The 26,504-nt window shown below is 40.0% G+C and overlaps 1 protein-coding gene across 5 annotated transcripts in view; it reads right to left on the bottom strand.

The window, feature by feature from the left end:
- The window catches only part of LOC108148742 (nucleolysin TIA-1), a 98,547-nt gene extending 79,360 nt beyond the window's left edge, over window positions 1–19,187 (bottom strand). Inside the window, exons 1-2 of one of the 5 annotated variants that reach the window (XM_017275933.2) lie at window positions 19,124–19,187; window positions 17,844–18,607 (exon numbers count right to left, since the gene is read on the bottom strand). In XM_017275933.2, the coding sequence (XP_017131422.1) occupies window positions 17,844–18,132 (289 nt within the window). In that variant the 5' untranslated portion in view covers window positions 18,133–18,607; window positions 19,124–19,187. Of the gene's footprint in view, window positions 1–17,843; window positions 18,739–19,096 lie in introns of all 5 variants that reach the window. The other 4 variants (XM_017275931.2, XM_017275934.2, XM_017275932.2 and 1 more) reach the window with 4 other exon arrangements.
- Window positions 19,188–26,504: the final 7,317 nt, after the last annotated feature.

The raw sequence follows: 26,504 nt of genomic DNA, 5'->3' as shown, positions 1-26,504 counted from the left end.
ACATAAGCTGCTTGTTTATAGTTACAGCTTATGCTGCCACCTTACCCACCCTCCCTCCCCGCTTTTCCCCGCTTTTCCAGTGACCAAGCCATTTCGCCTATGAACCTTTTTCTTTGGCTAAAACTGCAGTCGACGGCAACGATGGCAGCTTCTGTTGCTGATGTGCATCAAAGTGAGAATGATTGATTCAATTTTAAAGTTGTTGCTATATGTGTATTGCTGGGTTAAGCTCCTGCGAGTGTATGTGTGTGTGTGTGTGAGAGGGTGATGGGGTATTTGTGTTTGTGAGTGTGTTTTAAGCACAGACTGCTTCTCAGTTGCCAGCTTTAACAAATAATCTCGCTGCCGTCCATTCGTTTTGAGTCGTTACTCCTTTTGGTACACTTAGAAAAAAAATAAATTCCAAATGAACAAACACTTTTACATGTGCTAAGCCGCTTTTTCAATTGGTTAACATTTAAAATTGCCACGTAGCCATGTAGTCAATTAGAAACATGTTTGTCCTTTACTTTATGGGATTATTTATTCAATAAATAACTTTGCAAATATCACAATAGCTATACATTGTGCTGTTCCTTAGGTTTCAAACTATATGTAAAGAATAAATTATTCAATATTGTAAATATTATATTTTGTTAAGATGTTGCAATTGTTTCTCTTTGGTTTATCAGAAATATATGGTATTTACTTCAAGAATAATCAAATATTTAATAAGTAAATTGAAAATATCTTATTGGCTAAAGATATGGCTTTTTTACAATATAAGATTTAAAATCTATTGTATTTCAGTGTAAGGACATGAGTGGGTGCTAAGGATTGAAGGATATCCGAGGGGCAGGAGTAGAAGCTGCTGCTGCTGCTCCCATGATGGAGTTCGGTCAGAGGCAGCAGTCGTTGGCTGACTTTTCTCCGCTTGTTACCTCAGCTACTAATACCAGAAATAATTACAAAAGTGAATTTATGTTGCAGCGGCGATAACAAATGCTTTTTAGCACTCCCCTTGGACTCTCTTGACCCCCCACCCCCCTCTCCCTGCCCCTGCCCCTTCCCCTTATCCAGATGCACTCTGCACAGGGCAAACACACTAAAGTCGAAGATTTATTTTTTCTCCGAAGAGTTTTGGCCGGGGGTTTTGAAATGCGCGTAACTTTTGCCAATGACGCAAAGGAATTTTCAGCCAGAGCAGAGAGCAGATGTATGAATCGCCATAGATGGGGGATTGCGATGTCAGAGTGAGCTATGGCCTGCAAAGTGCAGAAGGACCCTGGCAATCCTGCAAATCCTGCACCCAATGATCCACTGGGTGTGGCATCCATCTAAGCATGTGGCATACAAGTCTGAACTTTCTTTATCAAGTTTTTGCCAACATCACAGATTAAAATTTTGCTTTCTGACACTGCCGAAGCGACAGACTCCCGAATTAGTTCTGCTTTTCTGGAGGGCGGAAGGGGGCGTGGCAGTGTTGTGAATTAAGCTGAGTGACTTTCAAATGAGTGGATGCGCCCTGAAGTTCATTAGCAAAAGCCAAAAGTTGCTTGATTGACGCCCAGCATTGACTGCAGTTTAGCTTGCTCAAGTTGCATGATTGCTGCTAGCACTTGGCAGTTACTTCTGGCTTTTCCCAGGGATATTAGGGATAATAACATCCATAAAGGTCATGAAGAAAGGATCACTAAATTTAAAATATATTTGCAGCCATTTTATAATTAGTAAATTTGAAACTATCACCTATACGATTTTGAATAATTCTTTGAACTTAACTTTTTACGCTTCAGGGGCAGTATTCAATCTTTAAAAATTGGAACCTTTTTAGGTAACTTACAAAGCTACCAAAAAAGCCTAAAAATGTATTAACTGTCTCATTTTCTTTAAGGCAGATAGATAAGAACATAAGCAGTAAAATGTATATCATTCCACTAATATTATATACTTGTTCTTTAATAATACTGTCCTTATATTTCTTAACACATAAGTTTTTAAAAATCAAAGTTCCATCACGCGCAGAGCAGCCAATTAAATCCTTGTCAGCCAATTCTTTTCCTCCGAAACCCTCTTGCCATAATTATTTTTCGTGTCCGCAATTACATTTTCCATTTTCCATTTGCCATTTACATAACCTTGCCCCTCTGCCACCGAAAGCAATCACTTAAGTGGCGCTAAAAAATTATCTAACAAAATTATTTCAAGCGAAAAACCGAAAAGAGCGCCGCAACCGGGTAACAATCGATGCGAAATACTTGGATAATTGGCGCTTATTGATACTTGAGCGCCACATAATCGTCTTAATTACTTTGCAAACTAACTTTAATTGGCCCGAACGGTGGACGAGATAAAAGGCCCCAATTACAAACGCCTGGGCTGATTGCATGTCTGCCTGCCATTTGAGGCCAACGGACAAAAAAAAAACAGTCTGGCTGCGAAAAACTAGACCAGAGTAGAAAAAAAACCAAAAAATAAAAGGAAAAGATGCCGATGCCACCATTCATTATCTGCCGAACCTCCGATCTCCGGGGCAGCCAACACTTGAGCCGGGCCCTCTTCCAATAAATAATATAATAATAATCCAATCATATTGTTACATCCGCGACTGCCAGTCATCAGTCTCCCAGCTGCAAGAGGGCAAAGTGAAAGGGGTCCGGGGGAAATGCCCGTCCAGAGCTGTCCGGATCAAGATACTTTGTTCTTGCGCTTCCGCCGTGATGCTTCCGTCGCCTGTGCACCATCCACCCGGAATCCAGAGTTCAGAATTCATAGTCGAGCATGCAATGGCAGCCAGCTAATATGCGTCCCGCCGGCGCAGCGGAAATTGCAAACCCAGGCCCGCAGTTTGTTGGTAAACGAGGGGAGTGGACTGCGGACTGCAAACTGCGGACTGCGGACAGAGACTAAGCTGCTTAAAGGCGCATCATCGATGCCAACGCTTCCAGCTTCCAGCTGGAGAGATTTATCGTCCCGTTCTCGGGCTCAGTTCGGTTTTGCCACGTGAGATGTTTGGTCCGGTATGGTCGGGCTTGGCTCCTTTGCCTCGTTGCCCAGGGACACGTTGCGTTTAATTCGAGTGGCAGCCACAAGATGCTGGCAGAAAGGATGGTGAGCGGAAGAATGCATCTATTAGCCAAATTGTTTTCCCTCTTGCACGCATTCAGAGTAGTTTGCTTGTAAGGTGTGATTTCGTTTCATAAGAGTGGAGCCATATTGACTGATAAAATCATTGGTCATCTTTATATTGTCGATTAATTATGAATTTCTCTTATATACTTAACAACACGAAGATGAGACACGATTTAATTTCATTGAATTTTGTAGTTTCTATTAAATATTAAGTTTCTCTAGAAAGTATAGCAATCAAAAGTAGTTATGGTCAGATAAAGATTTTTTTAAAATGCACATGACCCTCAATTTTTTAATAAATTCTGTATTTATCTTGATTTATAAGGTAATGCAACAAAATAAAATAACATAATGTTGTTTAACCCAAATAAGTAGCTTTAAAAAAAAACTCAATTAGCAAAATTCTATAGCTTATGGCCATTTCCTACTTAATCAGCAACATTGTGCAACATTAATTTGGGTCATTTGACTCCGCACTTTGCAGCCTGCAATTTCAGATTGCGATCAGTTTTAGGCACCCCCGCACCGCCTCAAGCCCCTATGTGCTTATTTATTTATGCCAAGGGGAAATATCAGATTTACTGCAGCCGCTTGCCAAATGGCTGAGCCAAAAGCGGCGTCCATTATTATCAGCGGCAGCCAGGCATTACGACCTCGGCTCAACTGAACTGGCTTTAATGTCATTGGGAAGGCGTCGCTGATTTGTCAACTCTCAGCTCAGCTCAGCGCAGCTCAGCTCCTGCTTCCACTCGCAATTCTGATAATGGTCTAGCTCTCAACGATTTCCTTCCCGCGATTTTTCCTCCTCCGAGCCGCGGCAAGGTGAAAATTGCAAATTACAGCCGAGCAAATAAAGCAGGCAACGGCAACATAGACCTACGAGAAGAACTTTTGGAAATTACCAAAGGAATGAGCCAGGCCGCGCCCTAAACCAAATTGAATTCAGTGCTTTGATGGCAGACGACATTGCCGTTCCCGGAGAAGGACATTTTTTAGCTGCAGCATTTCAAAGAAATTGTCATGACAAATTGAAACAATTTCTTTGGCTTTTGTGGCTTGCCAGCATAGGCAAACCCCCGAATACATTTTATGCAATAAATTAAAAAATTTGCGTACAAGAACTCGGGCAGCTTCGACTTCTCGGCATTTGTTTGCCGTTTAATGGAGCGTGTGCCAGAGAGCCCGAAGAACCCAAAGAACCCAACAAGAAATTTCGATTTGAGTGATTTTTGAAAGCAGAGAGGATTGGTAGTAAAGTGATGTGTTTAATTGCATTTGTCATTGGACTTGACTAATGTATGGTCATGACATTCCCCGAATTGGCAATAAATATAATTCGAGTTTCCAAATTCCCTGGCTCAAATAAAAATCAAGACTCGCAAATATCTTATTTCCAATTCCGAGCAATTGTCAACGCAAATGTCTCAACTTGGGCGTTAAGCGTCCAGCTTTTCCCAGTACCCTGTTCCCTGTTCCCTGCCATCCCTGTCACTTTCGCTCCGTCCGGACAATGCGCAAAATTTCAGGAATGTCGACCCGTAGACAGGACCAAGACATTGGTATAATACAAATGTGTGGGGTGAACCGAAAAGGACGAAAGCAAAACAAAAGCGAGGAGGGAACACGGCACAAGACATTTAATGTAAACGTTTTGTCGACAAATGTCAAATGGCCACCCTCGAACGGACAACTGGAAACGGACAAACGGACAAATGGGGTGGAAGTGACCCACCCACCCGGCGAACACCACTAAATTAATTCGATTTAATGCTCACCTTAGTGCGACGGTCAGGCGGATTAAGCAACAAAATCAATGATAATTTGCCAGGGCAATGAATAAGAGAACAAAGGCTAGCCCTACAAGTTCATTTCATTACGGAAATGAAAATGGCATAATTAAATGTTAACGATGCTGTCAGTGGTGGCCCTTTTATTCAACTTCTTCGGGGCGCCCCGGGTGCATCCACGTGCCCGAATAAATCAAATTTGCGGCTTTTGGCTTTAGCAACTCACCGCGGCGGCGGCTTTCAAAATTACCGACTTCCAATCATGGCATTTTCTTTATTTTGTCGGGCTCTTGCTTTTTGGCAAATGAAGTCTCGGTCGAGACGGTGGTTGGCTTACCTGCAAAGGAAAATAAAACGGGGGTGAACGATAAGCATTAAGTGTGGTTCAAAAAATAATCATAAAAAGTGCGCACAGTTTCATTAGCCGCATTCATAAGGCATTAAAGCTGACGGCGGGATATCAATTTGGCCAGACACGAGACCCATTAACACCGCATTGCACACACACACATACCGCCAAGATCTCCTGCTAAATAGAAAATATGAAGCACGAAAATGAAAAAAGGCCACGCCACGCATTCGTTTTGCCTTTCTTGGCCGCCCTGCGCCATTAATGTGTATATCCCGCCAAGGCATCGAAAATGAAGAGATTCCCCAGCAACGCCTTGCAACATTATGATCACCACTCGCACACATGTATGCTGAAATAATTTTTATGATTATTTCTTCCTTCCGTTGCCGGCTCATGCCCACAAAAAGCAGACAAGACAAGAGCTCAGCTCAGTTCAGCTGCTGAAAGTAATTCTGCAACGCGCTCCTCTATTTTCCTCGTGCGCCATTTAAGTGAGCCAAAGCCAGGACCACACAGTCCCTGAATCCGCCTCTGAGTCTGACTCTTTCCAGATAAGCACAGTGGAAATCAACATTACGAGTAGCCCTGGAGTCTGGATCTTTGTGGGAGAATTTTGCTGCTCGGATTTCGCAATAATCGTCCAGGCATTAGCCATAAAGGCCTTGGACTTTGTCTGACTGCCACAGGTTTTAATGCTAAGTTAAAGCTAAATCAGATCAACTAGGGAAACCATTTGTTAGTCTCATGCCAGCTAAATTAAGACATCAATAAAAATAAACTTATTAAATGATTATTATAATTTATATAACAAAAATAATTCAAATCTTGATATTTTTCTAAAGCCTGATTTATTAATGTATGCTTTATTATAATTTACCTTGTAATCAGAATAATGTCATTCAATTATGTTTACGAAAAAAAGGATATTTGCATTTTAAGTGTGAAAATTAAATTTAATAAATTTTTTTCCATATATGTGTGTTTAGAGTGAATTTTTTGGTGGATCCACGTTCCAAATGATGTAGACTAAGTCATTATACTTCGAAATTATTCGGTAAACGAATAGAAGTTGAAAAATTTAAATAGTTGCCTATTACTAGATAGATTTTGATCCTTTAAATCAAATACTTTATCGAATTTAGTATAGCCCTAATTAACTAAACTTCTTTCCTTAAGTACATTTCTGTAGGCTTATAGAAATCAAGTCACATTTTAGGTAATTAAATACATTTTGTATGCCATTTCAGTGAACAACTAAACTGATAACAATTCTCTAAGCCCTTGTAGGGATACGCCGCTGTTTGTTCGACCACATTTGCCACCCGTCAACATCGAACTTTGCTTCACGGTGCCAAATGTTTGCCCGCCTTTGCCTGGCATCCCCACTGGCAGCGATATGGAATTCCTTGGATTAAATGTTATGTTGGCATTATATTTCTTTCTCTTTACGTCCATGTGTGTATGGTGTGTATGGTTTGTTGGTGGCGCATGCTGGGCCTTAATGTCTTCATCCTTGTGGCCCGACTATGGCATTGTTGTTGCCGCTGCACTAATAGCTGCGCCCACAAAAGTTGACTTGACTTTTTGGAGCGGCTAAAATAGAGCAGAGCCGAGTTAAGTAAATAATGCCAACACATGTAATACATCAAGGCGCGTGTGTGCGTCGGTGTTTATTTATGATGTTTATGTGGTTTTTGTGCCTTGCCGGGCTGGCTTTAAGAATCTGGGCATTCAATTTGTATAGCCCTCGTGTGCGTCTTGGGCGTCTTCCCTTCGCCATTTCATTTAATTTAAAAGTAAATGAAAAAATAGCAAAAATTGCCAGAGCACATAGAAGAAAGTATAATAATATTAAAGCGTTTTTTTGCGACATAGAACTAAGCACTTGTAAATCCCCATGGAGGATGTGCCATCAAGTTAGTCTCAAACACAAACACACTCGCACACCCGCTGCACTTTTATCCACATGCAAACATGAGTGAGCTTCCACCCCGGCCATGGATATGCATATATGTACGTGTACGAGTACGAGTATGTATACACATACTCGCATATTCGAGTGAGTGTGCGTGTGTGACCAAACTCATAGGAACTTATGCATAAGTGACATTAAGAAAAAGCTCTTCAAATGCTAGAGAAACACTTTGGCCACCGCCACCGCAGCCGACAAGGAAAATAGGAAAAACCAAGTAAAAGTTTTCTCAGCTGAAAGCATCACAGAAAAAGAAAAAAGTGGAGGAGCGGAGGAGTGGAGGAAATATATGACAGGATGGAGCGGGAGGAGCGGGAGGAAAGCGGCTATCCGGCTGGCATGCAGCAGCCAAATGAACGCAAACTTTCGGCGGCATTAGGGATATGGCAGCGTCTCTGGCGGAGGATATGCAATCATCATGCGGATTTCCATAAGCAGCCAGCGAGCAGCGAGTCGAAGGCAAATAGAAAACCAACAGAGGACACCACCAGCACATGGGCAAACACACACTCTACACTCTAGCAAAATGTTTAAGGTACGAATTTCAATTAGTTTTCAGACAAATCTTTAGGCATTTGCCAGTAACAATTGTAAGAAATCAGTTTGTATATTTACACTATCTTACATTCTTTTTTGTCATTTTAAAGTAAAAACTATGCCAGTTTGCAAACCCTCCCCTATTGTTGCGAGTGTATTGAGAATAGCCCACATACACGCACACATACACATACTCCTCGTTGTAAACTGCAACTGGCTTAGCTCAATATCCTTTTTGGTGCAACTTTAAACTTTTTTCAATGGCATTTCCGACTGCATCCCTGCTTCGTTTTGACTTTGCCAATGCCTCGCCGCCGGAGTCAAATGTTTGTACAGTCTGCAGACCTCATATCCTCAGATCCTCAAGTCCTGTAGTCCTGTAGTCCGCATCCCCGAAAAACTCCTCCCCTTTTGGGATCTTCGTTAAGTGGGTTTGAGCATGGAAAAATTGATAAGTTGCCGGGGATGTACGGTGTGCGTGCTTATTGACATATCTCTAACTCCTGTGCGCCATGACTTCTGCGCTGCAAAGTGCGATGGAAATGTTTAAAGTTTTCCTTTTTGCGCAAGAGGGAGACCTGAGAAGAGGACACCGCAGATCCTGCAAAGTTTGTAAATTGTTTTCTGCGGCTTCCATTCAACTCTGGACCAAGCAACGGATGTGAAACGGTCATGGCAACTGATATTTATAATTAGAGAAAGTTTGTGGCAGCCAGCACAAAGCGAGCATTTGACGTAGTTTATGCCTGAAACATATCTAAATAATACTGCATTTCCAGGATTAGTCGGTTTGCAACTTAAGCTTCAAATTGACTCGGTAAATCCTATTTTCGCTGCCCAGCAGGCAAAGCTTTTAACATTTGCCATATGAAATACGGAGTGTAGTTGGCCAGAGCCCTTGACCAAAAGTGGGAGACAAAAAAAAAAAACCAGACCAGAGGTGCAGGTTAAAATCACTCTTTTTGGCCAAGAAAAAACGCTTCTGGTACCTAGCAGCAGTGTCAGCTGGCAACAAACGCAAGTATGCAAAAATAACAGGGAGGTACACATTCAGCCGAAAAATGGCAGCAGTTGCTCTTTTCCGAATCGCCAATTGGCAGTAGTTAGCGGCAGTCGCAAAAATGCACTGAGCGAGTGGACCAGACATAGAATTTTAGGATTTTGCTTTTTACTGAAAAAGTACAAAAAACTTTTGATTGATAAAATAAATTAAGAAATTAAATGTGCCATCCACATAGATTAGATCAAATAAAAAAAATTTCATTTTTTTGAGATTTTGATGTAATTTCAAAAACATTTTGGCTACAGCTTCGCTTGCTTTGACTATTATTGACAGACTGGGTGGCATTTTATTTTTAAATGCCACCAACTTTTGCTCAGTGGAGAATCCCTCATACAAACAAACTGCCACCGAACAATACAAACGCACTTGTCGCCGTTTATTGATTCAATCATTGGAAATGTGTTAAGGTTTTTAAAGCAGTCCCTCTATTTGCTTCAAGTTTTTTGCAGGACACCCCAGCTGGGCACTCCCTTTCCCCCGGTTAACCCTTTACCGAGCAGCCGCTCCCCAAACGACCTCCGCCACCCTTTTCCGCTTTCCGGCGAGTTGCCTTTTTGCTGTGTTTGTTTTCTGTTTGCATTTTTTTGTTTGTTTCGAGCTCTGCAGCAACTCAACTGTCGACTGTTTGCTTTGCGTTGCTTTAACGCTATTTTCGCTCTGTTTTGTTTTGTTTTGTTAAGCACTTTTGTACAGTTTGTTGTTGCTGGCTGACCCCCCAACACCATTTTTCCCTCCCCCTTCGGCCCATCAGCCCAACCAACCAGTCGTTGATTTTTCCCCATTTTTTTTTTCTTTTGGGCCGTAAATTTATGCTAACAGCTCTCCATTGAAAATGCATAAATTTATGTGTTTACACTATGTGCAGGCATTTGCTTTGCGGGTGCGGATGTGCGGATGCGGATGTGCAAAGAGCAGGGGTCTCGGGCACATGTGTTTACTTAGCACTTTTTATGGCCAAGCCGGAAACCCTGACCAGCCCGCAGTCCATGTTTTATTTACCTACAGTTTGTTTTATTTAGTCCAAACTGTTTTTATTTTCGGCTAAGCTCTGTCTCTCTCTCAAACCGTTTTTTAGGGTCCCGCAAAACTATGCGAAATTTTATAAATTATTATTTGCTTAAATTGCCGTATTTGCCACTGCAAATGAGACCAAAGTCAAATAGAAGTTCGCACGCAGAGCTCATAAAACTTGGCTCAAGACTAAACGCTTTTGCCCAACGATCGGCGATGGGAGGTCCGTTCAAAAATTCCATCAACACCCCAAATGACTTTATGCAAAAGTTTGGCTAAGGCATAAAAACGAAGCCAAAGGACTGTGCAGAACGGAGTGCCAAACGAGCAAAACAATGCGGACACGGCGGCAAAGGGTTAAGGAAAAGGACTCACACGTACACTGTGCACGAAAAGAAATGATTTTAAGTATTTTGGTGAAATTTCTTTTGTCCAGATAATAATAAACTATTTAAAAAATTGCTATTCTAGGAGTAACCAGTGGATAATATATTTTGTTACTAAGATCCTTGAAAAATACTTAGATGTAAATTGATTTACTTAAAGTCAAATAATAAAAGTTGCAAAAGAACTGTTTTCTAAATAAAATACTTCAGGAGTGTTTTTTCTCTCTAAATATTGTTTCAATGTAATCAAAATTTATTTGAATATATTTTTACTACATTATAAATTAAAAATATATTTTAATTTAGCTAATGAAATCTTTTAAAAAGTAGTAAAACAATTTTAAAAGATTTGTTTCTTCATTAAATGTTTTTTTTTTAAAGGAGTTCTTCCCACTTATATATAATTTAATTTAAGATAATTTTAGTTCTCTGTATAACTTCAGTCCCAGCTTGAAGGAGGTACTGTGGCTGATGCATTAAACTGTGCCAAAGTCAGCCAGTGGTTGAGGAAAAACTAAGAAGTGTGAGGACAAAGTCTGGGGCAGGCACATAAATGCGAAATAAAAACCATTTGAATGGCAGGCGACACTCAAAATCGATACGAACCGAACTACAGGATGGTCTTAAGTTAAGAGAGTGGGTATGGTAGAAATCGTTGGACGCTGGGCATTGCGAAGAACGAAAATGTAAATGGGCCTCGGCTCTCGAGCCCAAGTGTTCTGTGTGTTTTTGGTATATGGTTCAGCAGCAGTAAAATAGATGGGCATTTAAGATGAGCCAACTTTCCGTTCCGTTTCTCCCTTTCTCAGTCTCTTAATCCACAGTTGCGGTCAGCAGATCAGTTGGCCAAAGTCATTGAGAAGCCATTTGGTAAATTGTTTTTAAATTTCTTTGTTTGCCAAAATGTTTCTAGAGGTTTTCATTTAAATGTTTTCCGTCCAAAGAAAAATGATAAATACATTTAAATCTAGAGGTGCCTAAAAGTAGGCAACAATATATTTTAAGCCAGAAAATCCTTGGGACTGATTTCGAAATGAAAATGATGCACATAATTTTAAGATATAAAACTTCATTTATAAATAGCTTCTTCCCCTAATATTTTTCCCCATGCTGTGGCACTCAATCTTGACCAGGCTCTGTAAAATTGTTCACGTCCTTGTTGCTGGGTAATGGAGGACCAGAACCCCAGTCGAGCGGTCGCCTCCTTTTTGGCGTTAATGAAAAATGCATGAAATTTAAATTGCGCCAAAGTGTTGACCAGTGGCTGAACTCACACCTTTTACTTTCCCCTTTCTTCACCATCCGAAATCCGCTCTTCTCGAATGCGATGCGGGCATGAGCAATTTGTTACACCGTGCAACAAGCGAAAGATCCGCAGACACTTTTATTACACGGCGCCAGCAAAACGAAAAAAAGCGACAGACAAAAAGCGACAAATGCGATGACAAACAATACGAACAACAACAATGACGCCGCTGTCAATTGTCTGAATTTCGAAAACGGAAAAAAGCTGAAATAAAAACACTGCAAATCGGAGACTGAGGGCAAAAAAAAATGTGAACCTCATTTTCTATGCCAGTGCCGCTGCCAAATGTCAAATGTCGAATTGAGCAATGAAATGTAAACTTTTCATTTGCCGCCGCCAACAGGAAGCAAGGCGAAGAACAAAAGAAATTGCAGTGTAAAAAATGGACAGTCAAAAATGTTACCAATCAAATAAAACGTAATCAAACGGAATGAACAGGACAGTGGGGGAAACATTAAATCGAGCCACGATTTTTGTGTTTCAGTCGGTGAGGAGGTTCTGTACTTTCTATTTTAAGTTGGAAGTAACACATTGGAGGGTTAACAAACACACCGATATAATTACAGGTCATTTAAACCAGTTTTTTGTAAATATATTCTTGAGAATAATTATTTTTTATTTAATACCTACATATTGAATTTCAAATAAAATGTTGTTCTCCTGCTAATTCCATAAAATTTTGCAATGATTTAACAAAGTTAAAGTCAGTAAAATAATATAAACTCTTTACTATTTTTGAGGCATTGCCTATAGCTTTTGGTTTAAGACAAAAGTGTGGTTTTTATGCAAAAACATTTTCATTTTTTAATTTAATACGTTTGAGTGGTAGTGCTTTAGTTGTTCAAATCGAGTAAAATCACTTGAGTCTGTACAGAAAATTGGAATAATAATTTAATTACTTCAATTCAAAACCACATTGAATCCTCTAACCTTTATTTCTCATATTAAGGCAGTACAACATTAATTCCATGACACGATTTGCTTAAACATTTTATCGCATCCTCCACTTTGTGCCCAATTCAAGGCGAATTTATTGAGAGTCTTTAAGCACGAGCACTCCACACCACCACCACTGCGATGGGAATTCGAATGGCTCACACAGACACGGGCGCATAGCTAGGGCCAGAGCTACTCAATTGTAATGGCCGCTGGCATAAAATACAGCCACAAGGCCAACCAAACACCTTTTTTATGCGTTTTCATTTGCAAAAGCGAAGGAAATATCTTGCCCACGGGGCGTATTAAAATCAATTCATTTAATTTTGATCAAAGCGAAATAAATCTTTGCGCTTTTTGCTTAATTTCCTTCGCTTTTCCAGTTGGGGGAAAATGGGGGAAAATCCACAACAACGTCAGTGAGTAATTTGATGTAAAAGTGGGTGGCTGTGAAACGCAAAGTAAGACAAAAAGCACAAGTAACTGAGAAATACCGTAAGCGAAATGAGAAATCATTAGTAAGTAAAAAGCTTGTCAATGTGTGTGAGTGTTTGTGTGAGTGGGTGAGTAAGTACAAACACAGACGAAGTAAAGATAAAGACACACATAAAAGAAAAGCGGCGTGTAAAAGTTTTTCCCAGCTCCCTGTGCTTTTCCTTATCAATGCCAGCGACGGCAACTGAATTAATTTTTCAATTCGCCAAACGAATTCATTGACTTTTTGTGTTCACCCATACACCCGCATAGCCAGCTTCTTGCAGAACCAAACACTCACACACGCACACAGTCAAAGATTCTGGTTTCAGACTCCACGTTTCTGCTGGGGTATTAAAATCCTTTAAACAGATTTCATTTCGAACGCTTTGCGGTCGATAAATGCATTTCACTTTGGTGGTTTTTTACCCACACAATCTCCTACACACACTCACACACACACTAACACACACCGTACATGCTATACGCTTTCGCTTAAACATTTGTGTGTGTGTTTCATTTGGCATTGCATACTTTTCGGCTGCTGCTATCCTTTTCGGCTTTTCCGCCTTCGCAACTGACTCTTTCCAATGATTTGCTGGCAAATTACTTTGAGGTGTTGCCTGCTGTCTCTCGCCTCACTTTGCCACTTTTCCCCCTTTTCCGACCGCTTTTTCTCGCTTTCCCTGCTGTACAAAAATTGCCAAATTCATTTCCAAAACAAACATTAAGTATGTGTGTTTGTCTGTACGCGGGGGTGTACTATATGTTTAAATGTGTATGTTGGCTGCAAGTGTTGCCAACCAATTTAAAAGTTTTGCTGTCGCCGTCGCCTGAGCGAAAGTAAAGCGCGCTCGCTCGCTGTTGTTGTTGTTTTTGCATCATTTGGGGGCAAGGAAAAACAGCCAAGTGCAGGCGGATCACAGGCAGATGGAGATAGTACAGCCAAATACAGTGGAAATTAGTTTAAGGAAATACCATCTAGGTCTTGTCAGGGAAATATGGGTTTTTACCGCATCAATAAAATCTCCTCAAGCTATAATGGATTCTCAATATGTATGTATTTTTATTTTAGTTTTCATCATTATGAAGGATTAGCTTACAGTAGCTTTTAGATTTTACGACGCAATGTAAAGGCCATAAAAATATATAAATAAAGATACATTTTTTTAGCAAATCTTCTTATTCAATATTATTTTAAGGAATGTAATGGAATCTGATATAACTCAAAAAAGAACTATGTTCTTTGTATATCTACCTTAATTAATTATAATGCCAAGAGTAGGCTAGTCTAAATAATGCGAAATTAAAGGTATGTGGCTCAGCATATGCACCTTCTTTTCCTGCTAACTGCCACTGTAGTTGGCCATTATGGAGGTTGCTGTTGTTGTTGTTTTTATTGTTGTTGTTGTTGTTGCTGTGATGCTGTGGATGGGACTCCTTCCACTTTCCACTTTCCACAGCCAACTACTGTGGCACTTGTTGGCTTGGCTGCTGCTGTTGCAGTTGCGACACTTGAGAAACTCGCAGTCGCTGTTTGTTTTTCCAACAGCGGCATGTAGGTGTAACCCGCCCCTCCCCCTTCTTTCGTCCTGTATATAGTAGGTATGTGTATGTGTATGTGTAAGTGCTGCTCGAAAGTTCATGCACCGTGTGCCACTGTGGCTGTGTGTGTGTGTGTGTGGGGGTGTGTGCCCACTGCATATATAAATTTATATGCATGTGCCTGTTACGCTCTGCTCCTTTCGCTTTGCCGGCAATTTGGCCGACTCCCTCGCATTTGAATTGGAAATCCAGCGGCGTGCTTAATTTTCAATTTGCAATCATTTGGCCTGGTAATCAATGTTTGCTTTGTCGGTGTGCGGTTGTCGACTTTTTCTAGTCCTTTACTAATTAGTAACTAAGTGTGGCTCATCGAAAAGTCAACTGTCCTTCTCTTTTTTCCCTTTTGATTCTATTAAGTGGGAGAAATTGCTCCAGTTCGTAAAACAAACGGAAATTCTTGCATAACATAGATGATGTCCAGTATACCTGTCCGTTTTAAAAGTCCCAGTTGATAAATTGAATCAAAATATGTCTTACTATTCAATTTTAAATAAAAATATTTATAGACTCATTAAGACTTAAATATGTTTTTTATTCTAGTTATCAAAATAAGACAATTTTTTATAGCAGTTTGTTATTTAAATGGTCATTTATTATAATTTATTTATTATTTATAAAAAAATATATTTTTAAATGTTATGCACTAGTTATTCCTTCCGAGAGTCAAATTAAATTTCAATGACTAACTAATCGGTATGTTAATTTTTATTCAAAATCAATTGCCTTTGTGTGGTTATCCACTTTTGCTCAATCCCTGCTAATTAGTAACTAAGTGTGGCTCATCGCAAAGTCAATTGTGCTGGAAATGACCCTCCATGTATTTTTTTGTTCGGTTAACCACTAGTGAATTTGCTCCACTTTCGCACCGCTTATTTCCCTGGGTATTCTCCCAACGATTTCCCGGATTTCTAGTAAGCCGCCCCGCATTAAGCCAACTTACACAATGCCCGGAACCGGCAAACTCTTCACTTTCGCCCCGACTACCGACAACCGACTACCAACCAACCAGCTCCTATTTATGCCCTGCCAGTTGGTGTTGTCTTGTCTAGTAATTTTCTCACACTTTGCCAGCCGCTCATCAACGCTCTGCTGCGGCGGCCAAAGGGAAAGGCAAACTTCGCAGACTCAAGTGTGGAAATTTTCACTTTTTTGCCATAATTAAATTCATTTTCAAGTTGCTCTTGCTGCCTGGCGGCCTGGCTTTCGACTCGACGAGAAAGATAGATGCCACACACCGACGCACACTCAACTTTTCACTATTTGTAGTAGACATTTTCCATTTTTCATTACAGTCCAAAGTCGGGCCGCCCGACTTCCCTCGTTTCATTTTCATGCAGCTTCCTGAGCCGTTGTTTCCGGTTTTATGCCTGCCAGTGTCTACTTGTGTATAGTTTTTGCCATTAGCAACCGTTGTTGCTCTTGGGCAGTGGAGACGGAGAAGGCCCAACAAATTGGAGAATAGTCCCAGTTTCTGTCTCTATCCCTGCCTTTGTTTCCAAGTTTCGGCTTAAGTTGTTTTTAAGTTGTAAATCTCTACGGGCATGCAATTTCCCATCCTTAGCCCCAGCCCCAGGCTATATCAAATTTTTCATTTGTGGTTAAAAATATGAAAATTGTAACTGATATTTATGCTTGTAATGCCTACGCTTGACATTTCAGCCCGGCGGGGTGGTGTTCACAATAATTCATCTCCGAAATGCTTGTTCGAGTTTTGTTATTTTCGGATAACAAGTGCGAATTTGGGCCCCTTGGAATTTTACCAATTCAAATCCGGGCGAATGTTGAATGTGATACTTGTCCTTTTACTTGTGCTTTATTGAAATTTTTGAAATCTACCTCCTTGACTTCCGACTTTCTGGAATACGTTTAATTGAATGTGTTGCCAGGATGATTTTGGCCATGTGACGCATATGAATTTCTATAAATATGAAATACTTTGATATCGATTGCCTAAGGAGTTTTTCTCTCTTGAATTGTAATTGTTGAGGCATTGCTTTGAATACATAAGCTGATGTTTTCTCTTCAAAAAACGCTGGCTTATTGATGTTCTTGAAAAGGGCTTTAAGAGGATTTCTAACAAATCAAAATAATTCCCGCATTTAAAGTTTTTATTTTTAAATTTATAACTTTCAAAATGTTAAAATGTGTTTAATTATCACACACCAACAAAAACAAAAACGTAAAACCTTCGCAATTAAAACATTTTTCCATACAAACAGCATTTCATTAAGATACAACTTATACAACTAATACGATAAATTATGTTTTTGCCATGGCCATGTTTGAATGATTTGCTAACTTTTTAAGCTCTCACAAATCCTTCAATGAAATAAAGCGCAATTATTTAGCAAAATAAAATTCATTCACTTAAATCCTAGCTGAAATCCATTTGAATACGTTTCGAATTGCAAATGACTTGGCTGACATTTTTTAAATTAATCTAATACTGGATTTATTTGTTTTTGCAATGTATTATTTTTTTTTGTTGTTTTCCAATATTCAGCTTTAATGAATAATAGTTTTTTTTGTGTGTTTAGTTTGGCATTTTGCTTTTATCTAGGCAAATTGCTGATTCAGATTCATTTGACAGACACTTAAAAATTTCTTTTAGAGTTTATTTTTAGGCATGCAAATAAAATTCCACCTAGTTCTGATTATGACTCAGAAGGCGGAATAAGTAAGTATATTTTAAAACATCCAATTAAATAAGATATTTACTAAGAAATCTAAGATTTATGAATGCAAAGTCGTTAGTTTTTCCATGGAATAAACTTCTTTTGAGAATAATTTATCTAAAGATGATTTCTTGATGGAAAAATATTTCCTTACAGTAAAATAGATTTTCTCTCAGAATCACTAGCTTTATGGAATTATTTTAAAACAAAACTGAGATATACAAATACAAAACAGAAAATATTTTATGTGAAGGTAATATGGGCCCTCATTAAAACAGATAATCCTTAGATTAATTAAATTCCTATCTAACAAAACTAAGGTATACAAATAAAAATCAGAGAGTATTTTAGGTGAAGGTTAATATTGCCCTTCAATAAAATAGATTTTATGCTTTTCTCAGAATCACTAGCTTAATACAATTTGTATCCAACAAAACTAAGAAATGCAAATGAAAAGAGAAAATCAGCCATAATAAAAAAGATTTCGTTGCAGCATTTGAATTTCGAAACACGTCTCAGGGGCAAAATGGCAGCGACATTTTTCAATTTATACAACACCTTTTGCCGGTGGAAATTCCGCCAAAACGGGGGAGGCCATTCACCTCGGAAAACCCGCTTTTCCACTCACCTGGCTTGGAGTTGCTGCCCACGAGCTGCTGCTGTTGCGACATTTGCTGTTGCTGCTGTTGCTGCTGCTGCTGCGAGTGTTGCTGCTGGCCATTGTGCTGCAAATGGGCAGCTGTCACCGATTGCTGCTGCTGTTGCTGCTGCTGTTGCTGGGCGGCTGCTGCGGCCGCTGCTGCGGGATGGATGGCCAGCAGCTTCGTTTCCGGCGGCTTATGCGGCCCCATTGTGATCTGCGGGGCACCCATGGCTATGGTCGGTGCTGGCATCATCAGGGTCGACATGGTCAGCATTATTTGCGAGTGAATTTTGAACCTAGGAACTAGGCTAGCGATGCAGTTGCTCGTTTGCTCAGATGCTCAGATGCTCAGTTGCTTTGTCTCTATTGATTTGCTGGGGGGTCAGCAGCAGGAGCTGAACTCGATGCCAAAGGTCGTGCGTTAGCCTTTGTCGCCAGCTTTCTCTGGCTCTGGCTTTGGCTCTCGCCTCTGTTTTCTGTTTTCTATATATATAGTATATGTACGGAGCGCAAACTTATGAAATATGCTCTTGCCTCGCACCGCCTCGCCTTTATGTATTTTCACTTTTCATGTGCTGGCTCTGGGTACGTATATATTTATTGGTATAAATATGGGTAGGTATATGTGTATTTTCGTTTTTTTTCGCCTTTCTTTTATGTTTCGCTTATGTGTTTGTTCAACCGGAAATACACGAACTCAAGCGCACTTGGCTTGTAATATCGTTTCAGGGATTTTCTTCGCCTTCTGCCTGCCAGTAATCGCAAATTATTCTTTCTTTTCTGTTGTGTCTGCTGGCAGCGGAAATTATAAATATTCCTGTCATGCGAGTACTACAACGAGTTTTGTGCCCCCAGACGTCTTCTGTTTTAATATCAATGTCTGCTTGGGTATGTAAAATGTCAGGCCCAAAAAAAAATGCAAAGAAGGAAAATAATGAAAATTTGTGAGAAAATAACAGGGTAAAAAGTGAAGTGAAGCCCTGCTCAGCCGGCTCGAAGTCGCTGGTAAAGTTTTTAAGGCAGCTGCTGCAATGGCAATTATTTTGCCGGCAGCTTCTGGGGTTTTGTCGAGCGCGAATTCAGAAAGTCAGTGACTTCAAATGTGAAAGTTGTACAAATATAACAAAAACTAAGGCATGATCGTTTAACCAACAAAAATAAGTGTGTGAGCCAGCCCAGAATAATTTGCCATTAGAGGCAGAGTCAGAAGAAGTCTATGTTTCGAACTACGCACGAACCAGGCAGACGAGATCAATCGCACACACAGGAAATAATTTACAGGATATACAAAGCGTTCGGTATACGTTCGTACTAGACCGCTGGGCGACGCTTTTCTTACTGAACGCCAGGAGCACACGCATTGGCCAAAATTCGGAGGCGCTGCTGCCACTGCAACGACGGCAGAAAGGCTGCCGATTTTCCTGCTGCCGATTTTCCCGCTGCCGCTGCTGCTGTTGCTGCTAAAATCGCTGCTGCTGCTGTTGCTGCTGTTGCCATCACCGATGATGCGTTTCCCTACATTTTTCTCTTCGACGGCAAAACGGAGCTCGGCCACGATATACGAAGCTGGCTGCCATCGCTGCCATCGTTCATGAAATATTCACGAATGGCTAGCTCTCACTCGCGCCGCCGTTTCCTTTCAGAGTCCTTGCTCTTCGGGCCTCTCTCTGTGTCCCGTCTCCGTCTCGGAATCCCGGCTGCCTCGTTTCCTCGCTCCGGGCGCCATTCACAAGCTCGGGCTGCTCGTCCTTTTTGGTCCTTTCGGCTCCGTTTGCCACAGAGCGCAGAATCTCCGAACGCCGGGAGAGGACTGGCATTTTCGAAAGCGCCAGACACATTTGAAATTGGTTGGGAATACTCCGACTAGATTGTTTTTTTTTATAATTTATAAAGTTACACAAGGATGGTTAAAATATCTTTTATAAGTTACATTGTAACAAAAATTATTTATCCTAAAAACCATTTCATTCTTTTAGTTCTTTTTAATCGGCTTAACTTGCCGCTCATAGTCTTTCAAAGCAACTTCGAAGAAAGTCCTTCTCTCGTCTGCCTTTTTGAAAATCCCAGTATTTTTATGGCAAGGCAATAAAAACTGTTATACTCTTGCCTAACAAGGCAGATGTTAACAACATTTTATTCATTTAAATGCTATTGTCAAAAACTAAAAATGTTTTTAAATATATATCGATTTTTTTTATAGAAAAATTATGAGAAAATATTTAAGTTATAATTCTGTGCAGATGTTATTCACCAAATACAATAGAATTAATATTTAAATTCTACTTAAGTAGTCTATAAAAGTTTTTAAATGAAAGATTTAGTTCAAGCTATTTTTTATTTCTTTTTTTCTATTTATCGACTTGCCTGTTAAATATTATATCTTTAGCTTCTTCAAGTTAGTTTATACTACACATTTACCTACTTGTTTATATTGAATAAATATTTATTTTAAAAGTTTTGTGCACCCATAAGTTTTTTTTGCATAATATTATAGCCCTAATTTTGTTTGAAATCAAGTTCGAAATTAATTTTAAACTAATCTCTATACAGAATATGTCAAACACTTAATTAAGAACAAAAACGATAGGTCTACTAGTAGCAAACTGAACGATTGTGGTGAGTGTCAGACATAGAAAGTTCAAATGTCAAAACTAGTGAAAAGGGTAGGGATAAATCAACTGCTTCTGAGCTATTGGATTCTTGGCCTAAGGCTTACATTTGCAGACTGGGTTTTTTTTAAGAAATAGAAAAATGCCTAGACTAATAGTCGTATGAGATGTATATCTCCCTCCTTTACCGCTTTTCTTGCCCTAATTCCAGACCAGTAACGAAATACAAACAGGACGACAGAAAGGATGCAATTTCAGGTGTAGCTCCTTCCTCCTCGTTTGTACTCCTTTTTTTCGTTATTAACATACTTTTTCGTGTCGACAGCGGTGACAGGGACAGCAACCGAGACGTTGACGGTGTTTTGAGGTAATTTTGCCAAGAGAACTGCTCCAAAATGGGGTAGGGAATGGGTTGAAGCTACCAGCAAAATGGGAAACGAGAAAAATACATAATTACATGTAATTTAGCATGCGACATTATCATTGTTCTGCTCGTATTTAGCATAGAATCAACGTCGCACGGCACAGACATGGAGTGTCGGTGGAATACCTCATGTGCCCGACGACGGGTCCTGCTAAGTGTCCTTTGTCCCTGTTCCACACTCAAATGTATGAACTTGAAGAAAAATGTATTAAAAATTTTTGTAACTTAAAATTTGTGTTACTTTTGTAATACAAAAAATTAATATAACTTTAAAGAAAATATTATTTTGCAAGTGATTTTGTAAAAAAGAGTATTGAATTTGTATTTTTAAAGAATGTAAATTCCCAGAACCACAAAAATATGAAGCAGATTTTTTTACTGTTAACCAAGCAACTTAAAGAAAAATACTTATATATATAAAAGCTATCAAGTATATTTAGTACAACCTTATTAAGAAATCTTGTTTGAAGATTTGATTCGTTTGACAAAAGTTTTTAAAGTAGAACAATTTATTTTTATTCACAGAGTGATTTTCGTCGTTAGAATCTTGAATGAAAGACTTATGTTCTTCACTGTGCAATATTGCATGTCCTTAAATGCAAGAAAAACAGCAGCAACTTGACGTAATAACAAAAGTGAAGTATACAATAAGAAACGGTCCTTAGAGCGATGCAAAAGACGAGTTTCTTTTTTTTCACCCTCTCTCATTCTCTCTATGTCCTTTTGTCTCTTTCTCCGCTTGTATGCAGTCGTGTGCATGGTTGTGTGTGTGATGACAATTGCCCTTTGAATTTTTTAAATCCCTTTAAATGAAAACAACAACAAGATTCCCCCAGCCTTTTGCCTTTTGTTCTTCGAGTTTCGCTTGTTAGGTAAATCAGCGCCAGCTTTGCAGCAACAAACAACACAACAGCAACAGCAACAGCAACAATGAGTGAACAACAAAAATATCATCGTGCAGAAAGTTATAACGTGCTTAAGCGTCTTTAGCTGAAATGAGGCTAAAAATATTTGCTTATAATGAAGTGCACGACTGTGTGAGTATGACCTGTGACCATGCACAAGTATACATATAAACATTTGTTTGTTTGTTTCTCACTCCGTATATGTGTGTGTGTGTGTAGCGACATAACAATAGCGCATTGGGTACTATTGTTGTTGTACTTGAGGACCAGCCCCCACACACAGCCATCGCATAAGCAGAAAATTAAGGCATTGTTAAAGCCAATTAGGGTATTTAGTCGAGAGCCCCGTCGCAAAAGCCGTGTGGACACAACACGGCGTATGCGTGATATTTCATGGTGGATGACAGCTGCCAAGGATACGAGCGCGAAACCAAAGGGAAAACTTCAGGGGTATTTACTTGAAAACTATGAGAAGGGTATAATATGCATTTCGAAATGGCTAAAAGATATATATATATTTGCACTCTCTAAAAGCAATAAATAAATTTATTTAAAATCCTTTGTCCTGTTTATCTTTATTAAAAGGCTTTTGATTTATCATATCAAGAAGAACAATTAACTCTTAAAACCAAAGTTTTAAAGACAAATTAATCGGGTTCGGGGCAAATCAAACCCTGGAAAACTAATCCACAACAAACATGCCACTTTTTGACATAACCAGTTGCCTGGGCACATGCCAAATAGGTCGAATTCAGACCCTTTAAGAGACAATGGGATGGCTGGAAAACTGGAAGAGGCGAAAACGTCGACGGAGAACCCACTGCTGATGCTTTTGGGCCAAGCTACAGCTAAGCACCTTTTGGCCAAAACACACGCACTGGGAAACTCTTGCCACATTTGATGGCTCAGCAAGGAATTTGCAAATTTCGGGCACTAAATAAATTCATGTTCGCATGCTCAAGATGACAACGACGAAGGACGACCCTAAATAAGTAAATTATTTATGCAGGCCCGCTTTGGTCTTAGGTGCCGCCTAATGGGGGTCACACTTGGAGGTTTAAATTTTTAAATAGGTGTGTCAGATAATGAAAATAAGTACCCGGCAGGGGAGTTTCGGTCGGGAAAAGTACGAGCATTTTTCGGGCTGCCGCTGTGGTGTGTCGCAGTTTCCGTTTTTCCCCAGCCCCCTTCAACTTTCATGGCCTTCTGATGTGGACACGGCTTGTAGGCCGTCGCCATTCGCCGTTCGCCATTTGCCTTTTAACTTGGCTAACGATAATTTGTTTGGCAACTGGCGGCACTGCCGCTGCGTAATGAATTTTTATGCCCCTTTAATGTACTTTACGCAGATATGAAATTATGTGACCGAAGAGAGCCTGCGTTTGTTTCAGCCGCCCAACCTTTTATTTTGAGCTCTCCGCTCGACCGAGCGACCGCCTGCCATGTTAATTATTAATATTTTTTAATTAAAATGTGCACTAGCCACGGCAACACAAACACGCCTGTTAGGCAAACACAAACTGGGGCTACAGAAGTGTTCGCAAAAGCCAACTCAAATACAAATAAAATCTCACACACTGCCTGCCATACGGCAAAATAAAGAATAAGCAAGCACTAAATCAACACACAACTTTGCTGCCGAAAAAAATTCGGAATTTAAAATGGAGCGACTGCCAGCTCGTCAGTCTGCGGTCTGCCAGATAAATCTCCAGTCTGCGTTCTGTATTCTGGGGGCTGGATTCTGGGGTCTGAATCTGAATCTGGGCAGGGAAATGCCCGCATGAATTATCGCATTCAAATATAGAGCCTGAGCGAGGCCTCTGGCCAAGAACGAACTGTGTAGCATGGTATCTCTCTGCCTCTGCCTCTGTCTCTGCAGGACTTAATGTAGCGCGAAATAACTCGAATAATTCAAATGTGAAACTGTAGCAAATCGGGGTGTTCATATATTCCGCATGTCCCATTATGCATGACCAAATTATGACTGCCAATAATCAAGAGAGAAGGCGCGAACATTTACAGTCACTTCTGGCGGCGAACGAGTTACGCACCCTTCACTCGATTTCTTTTGGCTTGAGTTAGTGTAGCCATTAAAGCGAAATTGTATCTATAAGTTAGAGAGCAAAAAAAAGGGTTTGGGAGTGCTACAGAAAATACTAGGAGTTTGAAAGAAAGTATGCAATGAAAAAAAAAGAAAATTATTTGCAAAAAATTAATGTATCGGAATTCCAAATTATAAATATATATAATATACAACATTGAACACCTTTAGACAATTTCACTCGATTTCTTTGCTACAGAAATGAATAGAATTTTGAAAACATTTATACATTAATTTAAAGTCAGCAATGAAAAATATAAAAGTCAAGCTTCGTTATAAATACTTCGGAATTCCAAATTAATAATAAAGTGGAACATACAGTATTAAATACGTTTAGACAGCTTTAAAACTTATTTTCAAACCCTAGAAATTTCACTGTTTTTGGTAATAATATGTAACAAATAATAATGTTATTCATGAACCACAACTTGAAAGAAATTGTTATCTGGAAATACGGAATACTGACTTATAAATATTTCACAATGGTATTTGTATTATAAATAATGTTAATTTGTTTTTATATAAGACATTTCAATACATTTTTGTTTATTGCTTACTGGATATCTCAAAATGTAACTTTATTTGTGAACAAAACAAAGCAAGAGTTATTTTTTCCTTTGAGTTACCTAGGTTACCTGGGTCAATTGCAGCATAAGATGATGCCCATTTTCAATGGCTTTCGCAGTAATTGGCTGGAATATTACTGCCATCCTTGGCCATTTGGTGGGCCTGTATTCTCAAGCGGAAGCTCGTCCCATCGATTTGTCTCTGTCGCTGTCTTTCAGTCGCTCCTCTCCGCTGGCTGGCAGAATTTAGTGTTTAAGTAATATTTCGTTACTTCGGAGCGATGCAGGCGAGAGTTACACTGGCTGGCTGCACATAACTGGGTAATTTATATTGCCCATTTCGCTTTGACTCACACACTCACGGTCGCAAAGTGCTTCTGCGACAAAGTAAATTGTAAAATGTCACCCATAAAGCGTAAATTGTAACAAAAAGCACTCGAGGCCACGCAGTGATTTAAATTTTGTCGTCTGTAGGCTCCGGCTGTAAAGTTATGTGTATCTGCGGGTACCTCACACCCCGAAAAGCGCTTCCTCCATATTTCCCCTTAGATTCCCCCAACATTCCCCTGATTCTCCCTCCTGCATTTCGTCCTGCAGATCCCGGACCCAGCTGGCAAGTCCTGGTCCTTTTTGGTTGGGCACTGGCACTTGGCAGCACTGGCGACAAGTTTTTTGGCCGATGCGAGCACACACAGTGTCCACAATTTACACAATTCATAATTCATGCGCAAATATTGTCCATACAATATATGGAGCGTTGGGGCGATTTCAGCATTTCGCAGTCGCAGCTGCAGCTGTAAACTTTAATTATATCTGTATCTATGCGTGTGCGTTTTAATTGAGTTTTGGTATGCAAAACACTGGGCCAAAGTGACAAATTGATTATCAATTCGCATGCTTTATGCACACGAGGGGAGCACTTTAAATTTTCGAGCCACTGCACGCAGAAAATTAAAGTTTTATATCGATTTTTTTTTAAAACTTATGTTTTAATTTCCTATTTTGAAAACATAATGAAACTTAAAGTTAAATACAAGCCAAAAACCATTGGTGTTTTAGAAGTACAGTTATTTTAAGGGCAAACATTTATATTTTTTATAAATAGGAATTGAATCGAATTTTAAAATTCTTCCAATATTTTCTTTCGGAGTGTACTGGCGATTTTAAACCGGAAACAATTTATTTCACGCACTATTGAACCCGAGCATGAACGATTTTTCTTTGCCGCAATTTGAGCAAATATTAATTTCTTCCCCGCTCGTATTCATGAACCTGTCCGCCAAGTCTGTGAATTTCCTTTTGCCTTACAACATCCGTCTGTGACTGTGGCGGCAGAGTTTTCCCGCTGGTCGTTGCTCGTTTTTCCTTTTGCGAGGACGAAAGGACGACGACAATCAATTTTTCTTCATCACAAAATTGCATTCTTCAAACAGAGGGAGTGAGAAAGGCGAAGAAGAACACAAAAATTCGCACTTTATTCATTTCCGTCCGACATCAAATGCTTTCCTTCTGCCGAGGCCAACGCTCTCTTTCCCATCTCTACTCTGGATACTGGATGCTGGATGCTGGATTCTGGATTCAGGATTCCGTATTCCGCATTTTGTATTCATTAATCAACTTTCAAATCTTACCACAACAAACGAAAGGCTGGGTCCAGGGCAAATCCTCGCCGTATCCTCGCAACCCGGGTGGCACTTTGCACTAATTTGCGGCCGCATCTCCTGACAGTCGCAACAAGCAGCGACAAGCTGTCCACTCAGCAGCAGGCTTTCCATTCACCCAAGCACCAGCACCAGCACCACCACCCATTCAACCACCCACATGACCTGAAACAGCCACCCACCCAGTTTGTATCATTTACGCGCCGTGAATTGAGTCGCGGCTCACACGGCGGATGCGTGATGGCCCACCAGCATGGCCCATCACTCAATGGCAGCTTCAGAGTCACAGTTAGCGGGCGTCAGTTTTCATTTGCGTCAATTGTTCGCGACTGGTTAAAGCTTCACGATATCAAAGAGGAGACAAAGTTGGTTGCAGTGCG

Source organism: Drosophila elegans, unplaced genomic scaffold, assembly GCF_018152505.1.
Source record: "Drosophila elegans isolate 14027-0461.03 unplaced genomic scaffold, ASM1815250v1 contig_476, whole genome shotgun sequence".
NCBI lineage: Eukaryota > Metazoa > Arthropoda > Insecta > Diptera > Drosophilidae > Drosophila > Drosophila elegans.
This window is presented reverse-complemented; position numbering and strand designations above follow the sequence as displayed.